Below are 12,447 nucleotides of genomic sequence, written 5' to 3'. Positions count from 1 at the left end.
AGTTTAAGTGGAGATGGGTGTGGTGTTTGGTGAAGTTTCCAGGAGTCCTTGTGGGGCAGTGGACTATGAAAGGAAGCCTGGTGAGGTTCAGCTAAGGCTTGAGTCCCTGGGGACCCTGAAGGGACAGTAAGAGCTTCGCCTACTCCCAGCACCAGGCGCTTGTCACATAGCCACACCCCCTCCCATAGAGAGAATTATGGCCATCAGTCATATATTGGGGCAGCACCCCCAAGCCCCTCGACATGGAGATGAGGCATCCCTAATATCTCAGACCAAGTCAATAGGAAGCACCTACTGTCAGACCCCAAACTACCCCAAAACTGTATATGAGATCCTATCCAGAAGGATGAGGTGTATGAGAGCATCTATCACAAGGGCTGTAACACTGCCTGGGAAGAGAATGCTCTCCTGAAGCTTTTGCACCAGAAGCTCCCCTCTACTCCCCTCACTGGCTAGTCAGTCCCCTGCCCGCTCAGCCTGACTAGACTCAGAGCAGGCAGTACAGCATCTGGGAGCAACAGAATTTGCTGGGTCAGTGGCTCCAGAGCAGTGGCAGCAATGGTGTGGTCCCTTTCCCTTCCCTTGATCCCTCTCACTTGGCCAGGCCAGAGATCTCCACAGATAGCCTCCTGTACACAGACTGGCACTTATGTTGAGTCCTTCTTGTGTAAATAATATGTAGATAATTGTTTTTATATGTTAAGTTGATTGTAAAGTCTTGTAACTGAACACCGGGCTTTGTAATAGTGCTTGTCAGTTGGTGCATTTCATCTTTGCATAATTTCATGTATGTAACTCGGTGTGAGATAGTAGAAGCGGCCTACATACACATATGTGGCTTAGGAGTCATATGGATGGGTGGAGGGCCCTTCTGGTGAGTGCATCCACAACACAATGCAGATGGGAAGTGGGGAGCAGTTGGGGAGCAGTTCGTGGTATAAGCAAGAAGTGTGGTTTCCCTTGGGATAAAGGAAAATTTAATTGTTGCACCCGGAAGTTCAGCAGCAGCTCCTGTGAGTCAGAAGCTTCATCCCTAGCTGCAGATTCGTGGAAAATGACAATGTGCAACCACACAAAGCCTGTGCATACCTCTTTAGTAGCAGGGTTCACAACCACTAAGCACATAGGAAACTAAATAGTCAACCATTAAATGGATAAAATAAATGGAATATCCTCAACCAGTGTTCAGTTGTGTATACTCCAGTATGACTTGATGTAAGGAAACTGTAAGGCTCAATCACCCTTGTATCTTTTGCAAAAATGAAACCCATAGCAGTTGCCTTACATGGCAGAGGTCAGCTTGGATCACACAACTGCAGTCCACTAAAGTCCTACACTTTAGTCTAATTTACCCGTCACTAACAGGTCCCCCATCAGAGGGAAGATCTGTCAGATGCCCATGTGTGAGGAGGACACTCATTGTTAATCACAGACTATGGGTCTCTAATTTTTTGTTCTGAAAGATACTCTTCAAATTCAAACACAGAATGTTTTAAAGATATAATTTTCCCACTCTTTTTATATTGCAGATCTTCCGATTGAAAGTGAGAGTGCTGTTGTCTCCCTCAAAGGTTTTTTGTTTTCTTTTTGTTTGTTTGGTTTTGGTTTTTATCAAATAGGGTTTCTCCATGTAGTCCTGTTTGCCCTGGAACTTGCTTTGTAATACAGGCTAGCCTGAAACCCACGGAGAGCCTCTAGCATCTGCCCCCAGAGTCCCGGAGTTAAAAGCTCCACTATACCTGGCTCAACATTTTTAAAAGTTCTTTAGATGGTGATGAATGAATAAAAGTCTGCAACACCCCAACCTGTTTTGTTTTGTTTTGATAAGAGTTTGTTAGACTATATCTTCTTGCTTAGATGCTCCCTGGCTACTGTTGTAGCATCTCATTCCCAATGTTTGAGAAAGTGCTGGCTGCCACCCTTATACTTTCCTTATTCTACCTTCACATTGGTACAAAATTATACTGGAAGATAATACTGTCAAGAAAGGTCACTTTAAGGGGCTGGGGATTTAGCTCAGTGGTAGAGTGCTTACCTAGGAAGCGCAAGGCCCTGGGTTCGGTCCCCAGCTCCGAAAAAAAAAAGAACCAAAAAAAAAAAAAAAAAGAAAGAAAGAAAAAAGAAAGGTCACTTTACCATGCATACTGCTACTTCTTGTTCATGTACTGTATTGTCATTCTCACTAATGCAAAGGAGGAGTGTTTGTGAACTAGAACTGCTTCCTCAATGTTACAACCCAAGACAACTCTGTTTGATAGGACTTACCTGCTTTTCCAAAAACATGTTTCCATTGGATTTGAATATATTTATTTGCTTTAAAAATTAATCACCGACAAAATTGGAGAACAAAATTTATTTAGTGTATCTCGTCTTTTTTATTGACTTTTACCAGATCCTTTAACCATACAAGAGAGAAGTACTACAGAATGAGTAAGGTGTTTGAGGTATTTACAGAGGGCATCCCAAGCTCGAACACCGTAACTATCTATGAGACAACTGTAACATTATACGGTGATGATCAGTTTAGCAAAAAGGAGTGGGTGGGGAGAAAAAGTTGGTGGGAGGATGGGGAGAAGTGGGACTAGGAAATGAAGAATCAGAGAGAAGAAATAAGAGGACATTGAAAGAATAGTCAGCGCCAACAGGAAAAACGATCTCCTCGTGCATAATGTCTTTGCTTATATAAAAGGAATACTGAGTAAGAGGAAACAACATAAGCTGTGCTGTCCACAGCATGCAGGGTATCAGAATAGTCAATGCCGAATGACAATAAGCTGAGATTGCTGGTGTTCTTATAAAACCCTTTTCCGGGCAGGCACTAACCGGAACTGCCTATTTTTCCAAACTGTAAGTGCTTCCGCCTGATTAGTGGTCCCTGTTATGTTTTCGATATTTTTATTTAGTTCTTGTTTTTAAATCTCTGTGTAAGATCTCCACTTACCTGTAATTTTAAAGATAACTTTTAAAAGTATAGTTAGGAGTTTACGCTGGTTTAGGAGAGTGGTACTTCTTTAAGTTCTATGACTCAGGAACCAAACGTCATTGACTAGGTTTACTGTGCCTAGCATGAGTCTCCCGTTAAACCCACCCAGACGGCTGTTGGTTACCGCCAAGAGGTAAGTGCCACTGTTGAGACCATGGACACACTTCATCTCAAATGTCTTGGGATAAACCTACCAAAGGAGATCAGCCCAGAGATTCAGAAGACAAACTGTACACTCACTCTCATCTGTGGTCCCTGGCTCCAAATCTTGAGATGTGAATGCATTTCTTGACATGACCGTATAAAACCAGAAAGCAAAAAGGGACCATTCCAGGGAGCTCTATAGGGAGTAACAGAAGGATGCTGGTGATAAGAAGGGGGGATGGAAAGAAATTGATCTCTTTCTAAACATGTTTGCTTTGGGCATATAGAAAGGCCACTCATTTTTGCATTGATTTCACATTCTCCCACTTTGCTATAATGGTTGACAATTTCGAGCACTCTTCTGGTGGAATTTTTGGGATCTCTTTTGTATATAATTATATCATTTATGTTTGGGGATTTTTCCCTATTCATTCCTCTAATTTTCTCCTCTTGAGCTATTGCTCCACCTAGTGTTTCAGTACTGTACTGAAAAGCAGTGTGCCTACAAGCACAGCAGTGTATCATTAATAGGTCGGGGACTGGCTCTATCCCGTAGGTCTCAAGTTGAGCCTGTCATTGTTGGCTGTTCCTTCAATATCTTCTCCATCTTTACCCTTGCCCATCTTGTAGGCAGGACACATTTTGGGTTGAAGGTTTTGTGAGTGGCTTGATATCCCCTTCCTTGAATGGGAAGTCCCGCCTGACCTCAGGAGATGACCCCTTTAGTCTCCATATCCCCAGCTGCTAGGAGTCTCAGCCAGAGTCATCTCCATAAAGAGCTTCCCCAGTCCCAGGTCTCCAGTTTGTCCCAGAGATGCCCCCCACCCCACTCCTAGCCCCCTCCCACTTTGTCCTCTCCTTTGTTCCCCTCCCCATCCCTTCTCCCACCCAGTACTCTTCCTCTATCCACCTCCGATGACAATTTTGTTTTCCCTTCTGAGTGAGATTCACACATCCTCCCTTGGGCCCTCCTTATTACTTAGTGTCTTTAGGTCTGTGGACTCGCAAGGTTATCTTATACTAGATGGCTAATGTTCTCTTATAAGTGAGTACATAACTTGTGCGTCTTTCTAGGTCTGGGTTATTTCACTCAGGGTGATATTTTGTAATTCCACCCATTTTTTTTCTCCAAATTTCATGTCTTTTTAAGAAGCTGAGTAGTAGGGGTTGGGGATTTGGCTCAGTGGTAGAGCACTTGCCTAGCAAGCACAAGGCCCTGGGTTCGGTCCCCAGCTCCGGAAAAAAAAAAAAAAAGAAAGAAAGAAAAAAGAAAAAAAGGAAAGAAGAAGCTGAGTAGTATTCCATTGTGCAGATGTACCAAATTTTCTTTATCCATCCTTCAGTTGTGGGACATCTAGGTTGTTTCCAGTTCCTGGCTACTATGTATAAAGCTGCTTTGAACCTAGTTGAGCAACTCTTCTTGTGGACTAGTATGGCGTCTTTTGAGTATAGGCCCAGGAGTAGTGTAGCTGGGTCTTGGGTAGAACTGCTCCTGTGGTTTTGGGATTGTATCATTAAGTCACTTACTTGTGCTCTTTCTGAGTTTTTAATTTATGCAATTAGAGCTATAAATTTCCCTCCTAGAACGGCATTCAGTGTGTTCCATGTGTCTTATTGTCCCGTGTTTTACTTTTCAGCTAGTTCCAAGGTTTCTACTTATTTATTTCATGACTTCTCCTTTGAACTATTCACCATTCAGTTATGAGTAATTTGATCTCCTTGAGTTTTTGTACTTACTAGGGATTTGTTTGCTAGTCATTTAAAATCTGATCTGAGTATGTTGTGATAGGATACATTAAGTTATTTCACTGTTTCAGAGTTTCTGGAGATTCATTTCACTCCCCTTTATACGATTGTATTCAGAAAAGCTTCTGCGGCTACAGAGTAGAATGTAATTTTTTTGGTGTTTATGTGGAACTTTTGCTATCTCTTAATTGGCATTTACTCCTAAATATTTTATCTTTAGGTGGGTGTAATTATATATATTATTTAGATACATAAAAGTATAACTCATTACAATGTGTAATTCAATACCATATACTACTCTACTATATTTGTCTGGTAACATTCACTGGGGTGTGTGTGTGTGTGTGTGTGTGTGTGTGTGTGTGTGTGTGTGGTGTTATATGTACCATGGCTTTTTAATGCTTAGCAATCTTCCAAGCATAAGAATATCCTTTTATATAACTACCACTTGGCTGTAAATGTAACATTGGTTTGTGTGTTGGTGTATGTCTTATATAAATATATTTCTGTGTGTGTGTGTGTGTGTGTGTGTGTGTGTGTGTGTGTGTGTGTATGGATATAATAAAAGGGGCTATTTTCTAAAGATAAACATTTTTATGTTTACGGCAGATAGCTTTACATTGATATGCATCATGCAGGATACATGTTTCTTTGTAAGAACTGACTTCTGGAAGAGAGTCAGTGGATTGTCCTTGGTACACTGGCTGACAATAAATTGATCACCTTATTCACATCTGTGAATTATTTTTTGTGTGTAAATGGTTCCATCTCACCAGCCAGAAAAGCACTATTTTAAAGAATCATGATTTTTGTCATGTTTATGTACATAATTTGTGGTAATTTCAATTTCATTGTATAAATATGTTATAGAAGAGGATTGTATTAGGTCTTCTTTCCTTCCGGCAACACATTTGGGGACGTTAAGTCTCTGTCTCTCTGCCTCTCTCTGTATGTGTGCTTGTGTGTGTGTGTTTGCACGTTCGTGTGTGAAGTTGTACTTGTAGTTCTTCAGCATTCCTGATTATCTGGCTTTTACACTCTTCCCCCGTCTACTTCCACAGCTCCCCAACAGCCTTAGGTGGATGAGTTGTGTCGTAAATGTACCATTGGCGCCGGGTCCCACACAATCCGTTCTTTTAACCCAGTCCTTACTCAGAAGTCGTTGCTGTTGTAGAATAAGGAAGCATGTTTGACATGGTGCATGATCTATACTTATCTGTGGATGTAATGTTTAGAAATCAGTTAGAAATTATTTTCTTTTAGGGAAATGGCAGTGGCATGTTCTCCTCCAGAATCCATGACTATCTTAGCTGCCCGGAGTTGGCTGTTCAGTACCAGGCACATTTACCCTTCTGTTGATCAGACCATCATTCCATTGAGACAACTGGGTACCAACAAGATGTAAGTGCTACAATCGCAGCCTTGCAGATATCCCGCCCTGCTGGAATCCTTGAGAAGTCTTTGTAGAATGAGAATTTAAAAGCACGAGTGAACAAACCACACACTGTAAAGTGGCCTGCGGCCTGAGGTCTTCTACCCTGCAAGTGCGTCTTTGCATGGCTACAGGCATTTCCAAGATCTGTGATTTTCTTCTGATCGTTGTAAGCTGGGAAAGCAGGGGTGAGAAGCATAAGGAAAACAACAACACTGTTCCAGAGAAGCCTGGCCTCAGAGCTACAGGGAAATGGCTCCTCTCTGTGAATCTGCCAGGAAGAGTACGTGAGCAAACCCAGGTCAGAGCCTCCCTAGCATGTGTAGTTGAACTGCAGAGAGAGGAGCGGTCAACACAAATCAACACAAATGCCCCTCTTTTGTGAGTAATCACTGAGATGGGAAGGGTGAGTGCTCAAAAGGATTCCTAGAGCACTAGGAGACGCAGGTGATTCCCCTTAGGAGTAAAACTCTATTGGATGTTGGGAAACTAAAATACCACAGAGTTTAAAGGATTATCACAGCAAAACCTCCACTCCACAGTACTCTAATGGAATGTGAATTCTTTTTTTTTAATTTTTAAAATATTTTATTTTTATTGGATTTTTATTTACATTTCAAATGTGATCCCCTTTCCCAGTTTTCCATCCATAAATCCCTGATCCCATCCCCCCTCCACCTTCATCTATGATGATGATCCCCCACCCATCCATCCACCCCTTCCCACCTCCCTGCCCTGACATTCCCTCACACTGGCAGGACCAAGGGCTTCTACACTCTTTGGTGCCCAATGAGGCCGTCCTCTGCTACACATGCAGCTGGAGCCATGTGTATTCTTTGGATGGTGGTTCAGTTCCTGGGATCTCTGGTTGGTTGGTATTGTTGTTCTTAAGAGGTTGCAAACCCCTTCAGCTCCTTCAATCCTTTCTCTAACTCTTCCAGTAGGGAACCCGTTCTTGGTTCAATGTGGCTGCAAGCATTCACATCTGTATTTGTCGTGCTCTGGCAGAGCTCCCCAGGAGACAATATCAGATTCCTGTCAGAATAACACTTCTTGGCATCAGTAATATTGTCTGGGTTTGGTGGCTGTATGTGTATGGGCTGGATCACCAGTGGGGCAGTCTCTGGATGGCCTTTCCTTCAGTCTCTACTCCAAAGTTTATCTATATATTTACTCCTATTAATATTTTTGTTCCCCCTTCTAAGAAGGACTGAAGCATTCATCCACACTTTGGTCATCCTTCCTCTTGGGCTTCACATGATCTGTGGGTTGTATCATTGGGTAACCCAAGCTTTTGGGATAATATCCACTTATCAGTGAGTGTGTGCCTTATGGGATTGCTTTACCTCAGTCAGGATGATATTCTCCTATGAATTTGCCTATGAATTTCATGAAGTCATTGTTTTTGATAGCTGAGTAGTATTCCATTGTAGAGATGTACCACATTTTCTGTATCCATTCCTCTGTTGAAGGGCATCAGGGTTTTTTCCAGCTTCTGGCTATTATAAATAAGGCTGCTATGAACATAGTGGAGCACGTGTCTTTGTTGTATGTTGGAGCCCAGGAGAGGTATAGCTGGGTCCTCAGGTCATACTATATCAAATTTTCTGAGGAACCTCCAGACTGACTTCCAGAGTAGTTGTGCCAGCTTGCAATCCCGTCAAAAAATAGAGACGTGTTCCTCTTTCTCCACATCCTCACCAGCATCTCTTGTCAACTCAATTTTTTTATCTTAGCCATTCGGACTGGTGTGAGGTGGAATCTCAGGGTTGTTTTGATTGCATTTCACTGATGACTAAGGATGTTGAACATTTCTTTAGGTGCTTCTCAGCCATTTGGTATTCCTCAGTTTAGAATTCTTTATTTATCTCTGTCGCCCATTTTTTTTAATAGGGTTATTTGATTCTCTGGAACTCTTCTTGAGTTCCTTGTATATATTAGATATTAGCCCTCTATCATATCTAGGATTGGTAAATATTATTTCCCAATCTGTTGGTTGCCATTTTGTCCTAATGACAGTGTCCTTTGCCTTACAGAAGCTTTGCAATTTTATGAACTCCCAATTGCGGAGGAAATTTTCCCCAGTACCCATGTGTTAGAGGCTCTTCCCTACATTTTTTTTTAGTTTTATAATTATATTTATGTGCAGAAAATGTAGGTGTACGTTTAACCCAGTTAAGTGACAGGTTCTTTAGCCTTTGCCTTTCCCAGCTTGGCAATGCGAGCTACAGACTTAGGACCCAGGACGTTGCCTCCCCAGTGGCGGCGGATCTCGTCACATCTGTCATTATAACTGATCCTAATAGCTTCCACCAGCTTAGCCAGAGCTCCCTTGTCTTCCGAGTTAACCTGTGTGAAGGCAACAGTGGTGCACGTCTTCCTGTGGACCAGGCGCCCCAGCCTGGCTTTTCCCTTGATGATGCAGTAGGGCACCCCCATCTTTTGACAAAGGGCAGGCAGGAAAACCACCAGCTCAATGGGGTCTACATCATGGGCAATCACCACCAGCTGAGCCTTCTTGTTCTCCACCAAGGTGGTGACTGTATTGACCCCTGCTTGGAGAACAGGTGGTCTCTTAGTTGGGACTTCTCCTTTGCCAGCAGCTTTCTGCTCAACACGGACCAGCAGCCTCTGCTTCTTCTCCTGCTTTGTCTCTGGCCTGTATTTGTGGGCAAGCTTAAGCAGCTGAGTCGCTGTTTGCCTGTGCAGGGCCTGGGGGAACTGGTTAATGGCAGGAGGTACTTTGAGCTGCTTGTAGAGGATGGCTCTTTGCCGCTGCAGCCTGATGTAGCGGGGCCATTTGACAAAGCGTATTAGATCTCTTTTGGGCTGGATGTCCTACCCAATGCCGAAGTTCTTGGGCCTTTTCTCAAACAAGGGATAGACCACCCTTTTGGCCTCCTGTTTCTTGACCACGGCAGGGGCCGGAGCCACCTTCTTCCCCTTGGCCTTCTTTCCTTTGGTCATCTTGCTCGACTAGAAGAGAGGTCGTCCCTACTTTTTTTTTTTTTTTCGGAGCTGGGGACCGAACCCAGGGCCTTGCGCTTCCTAGGCAAGCGCTCTACCACTGAGCTAAATCCCCAACCCCCCTACTTTTTCTTCTATTAGTTTCAGTGTATCTGGTTTTATGTGGAGGTTCTTAATCCATTTGGACTTAAGCTTACTACAAAGAGGTAAGAATGGATCAATTTGCATTCTTCTACGTGCTGACATCCAGCTGAACTAGCACCATTTGTTGAAAATGCTATCTTTTTTCCACTGAATGGTTTTAGTTCCTTGTCAAAGATCAAGTAACCATAGGTGTGTGGGTTTGTTTCTAGTTCACTTCTATTCCACTGATCTGTCTGTCTGTCTCTGCACCAATATCATACAGTTTTTATCACTATTGCTCTGTAATACTGCTTGAGTTCAGGGATCCTCGTTTCTCCAGGAATTGTTGAGAATAGTTTTCGCTATCCTAGGTTTTTTGTTATTCCAAGTGAATTTGCAAACTGCTCTTTCTAACCCTATAAAGAACTGAGTTGGGATTTTCATAAAGATTGCGTTGAATGTGTAGATTGCGTTTGGCAAAATGGCCATTTTTACTATTTAATCCTGCCAATCTATGAGCATGGGAGATCTTTCCATCTTCTGAGGTCTTCAAATTCTTTCTTCAGGGACTTGAAGTTCTTGTCATACAGATCTTTCACTTGCTTGGTTAGAGTCACACCGAGGTATTTTATATTATTTGTGACTATTGTGAAGGGTGTCGTTTCCCTAATTTCTTCCTCAGCCTGTTTATCCTTTGAGTAGAGGAAGGCTACTGATTTGTTTGAGTTAATTTTATTTCCAGCCACTTTGCTGAAATTGTTTATCAGGCTTAGTAGTTCTCTGGTAGAACTTTTGGTGTCACTTAAGTATACTATCATATCCTCTGCAAATAGTGATATTTTGACTTCTTCCTTTCCAACTTGTATACCTTTGACCTCCTTTTGTTGACTGACTGCTCTGGCTAGGACTTTGAGTGCTATATTGAATAAGTAGGGAGAGAGTGGGCAGCCTTCTGTAATCCCTGACTTTAGTGGGATTGCTTCAGGTCTCTCTACTTACTTTCTTGTTGGCTACTGGTTGCTGTATATTACTTTTACTAAGTTTAGGAGTGTGCCTTTAACTCCTGATCTTTCCAAGACTGTTATCAGGGGTGTTGAATTTTGTCAAATGCTTTCTCAACATCTAATGATATGATCATGTGATTTTTTTCCTTTGAGTTTGTTTATATAATTGATGGATTTCCATATATTGAACCATCCCTGCATCCCTGGGATGAAGCCTACTTGATCATGATGGATGATCGTTTTGATGTGTTCTTGGATTCAGTTTGAAAGAATTTTATTGAGTATTTTTGCATCAATATTTATAAGGAAAATTGGTCCAAAGTTCCCTTTCCTTGTTGGGTCTTTGTGTGGTTTAGGTATAAGAGTAATTGTGGCTTCATAGAACAAATTGGGTATTTTCCTTCTGTTTATAATTTGTGGAGTAGTTTGAAGAGTATTGGTATTAGGTCTTCTATGAAGGTCTGATAGAATTCTGCACCAAATCCTTCTGGTCCTGGGCCCTTTTTTTTTTTTTTTTTGGTTGGAAGACTTTTTTTTTTAAGATAAGAGATGATAATAATTTATTAGTACAATAGTAATAAAATTATCAGGTGTCATATATCTCAAAGATAGTACAGCTCAAGAATCACAAGAAAAACAATGAATATATTTAAGTTAGGTCCAATTTAGAGTCACAGAAAACAAATATTTTGTAATTTGAATGTATTTTAGTATCTTCAATAATCTGCAAAATCCTTTAATTGAGGGTACTAAAAAAAACAGAAAATTTAAAAAGAAGGCTGCTGACTAAGACTTTTCTTTTTTTTTTAAATTTAGAGAATACTTTATTAGTTTTTGTAATCAAACCCACGTAGATAAGACCTTACATATTTAATACAGTGTGTTACCCCTGTACAAATGGAAAAAACTTAAGTTCAACATTTCTAGACCATTATGGCTGTTAATTTCTGTACAGTCCAACTCAACACAGTAAACGGGGATACTTTTTTCCAAAGTTGACAGCACAGCTAAAGTTTCAAAAAATTCAAATTATATATCTGTATATATATATTTATATTTATATAAAAAGACCAATAATAGCAGTGTGTTATACATCAACAGCAGCAACAGCTTTTCCAGGTTCTGCAGTCATCTGAACAAAACTGTAGAGACATCCAGCACACTCCATTTAAAAAAAAAAAAAGTAAAAAAACAAAACCCGAGAAAACAGCACAGTTCTGTTACTCTTGTGGTACCTGGCACCATTTTTTCTTTTAAATTAGCTTCTCAATCATCATCTGGAAAGAAAACATTCTGAGCAACATCATTAAAAACAGCTCTGATAAAGCACGGTCACTACTACGTATCATAAAGCAGGCACAAGCTATTTTACATCCACAGAGGTATGATACAGTACTGTCCTACATCTATAATACTAGAGGATACAATTTAAAAGGCATTATTTGAGACTTGATTCTACTTTTCCAGCAGAGGGCCCAAAGGATGGTGTGACACAGCTTTGTAAAGAAACATACTCTAGACAGGATTGGTTGGAAGACTTTTAATGACTGCTTCTATTTCTTTAGGAGTTCTGGGACTGTTTAGATGGTTTACTGGTCCTGTTTTAACTTTGGTACCTGGTATCTGTCTACAAAATTGTACATTTCATTCAGATTCTCCAGTTTTGTTGAATATAGGCTTTTGTAGTAGGATCTGATGATTTTTGTAATTTCCTCAGAATGTGTTGTTATGTCTCCCTTTTCATTTCTGATTTTGTTAATTTGGATACTGTTTCTCTACCCTCTGATAAGTCTGACTAAGGGTTTATCTGTCTTGTTGATTTTCTCAAAGAACCAGCTCCTCGTTTTGCTGATTCTTTGTATAGTTCTTTTTGTGTCTACTTGGTTGATTTCAGCCCTGAGTTTGATTATTTCCTGCCATCTATTCCTCTTGGATGTATTTGCTTCTTTTTGTTCTAGAGCTTTTAGGTGTTTTATCAAGTTTAGTGTATGCTCTCTCCAGTTTTTTGGGGTTTTTTTTTTGTTGTTGTTTTAGGCACTTAGATCTAT

General features: G+C 41.0%; 1 protein-coding gene across 1 annotated transcript; it reads right to left on the bottom strand.

The window, feature by feature from the left end:
• Positions 1-8,480: 8,480 nt before the first annotated feature.
• Positions 8,481-9,302, bottom strand: LOC148002694 (large ribosomal subunit protein eL8-like). The gene is given in 1 exon segment (XM_087577262.1): positions 8,481-9,302. A coding segment is annotated over 1 exon segment (792 nt). The 5' UTR covers positions 9,273-9,302.
• Positions 9,303-12,447: the final 3,145 nt, after the last annotated feature.

The sequence above is a fragment of the Rattus norvegicus genome, chromosome 11 (assembly GCF_021556685.1).
Source record: "Rattus norvegicus strain SHRSP/BbbUtx chromosome 11, alternate assembly SHRSP_T2T, whole genome shotgun sequence".
In the NCBI taxonomy this organism is placed as follows: domain Eukaryota; kingdom Metazoa; phylum Chordata; class Mammalia; order Rodentia; family Muridae; genus Rattus; species Rattus norvegicus.
This window is presented reverse-complemented; position numbering and strand designations above follow the sequence as displayed.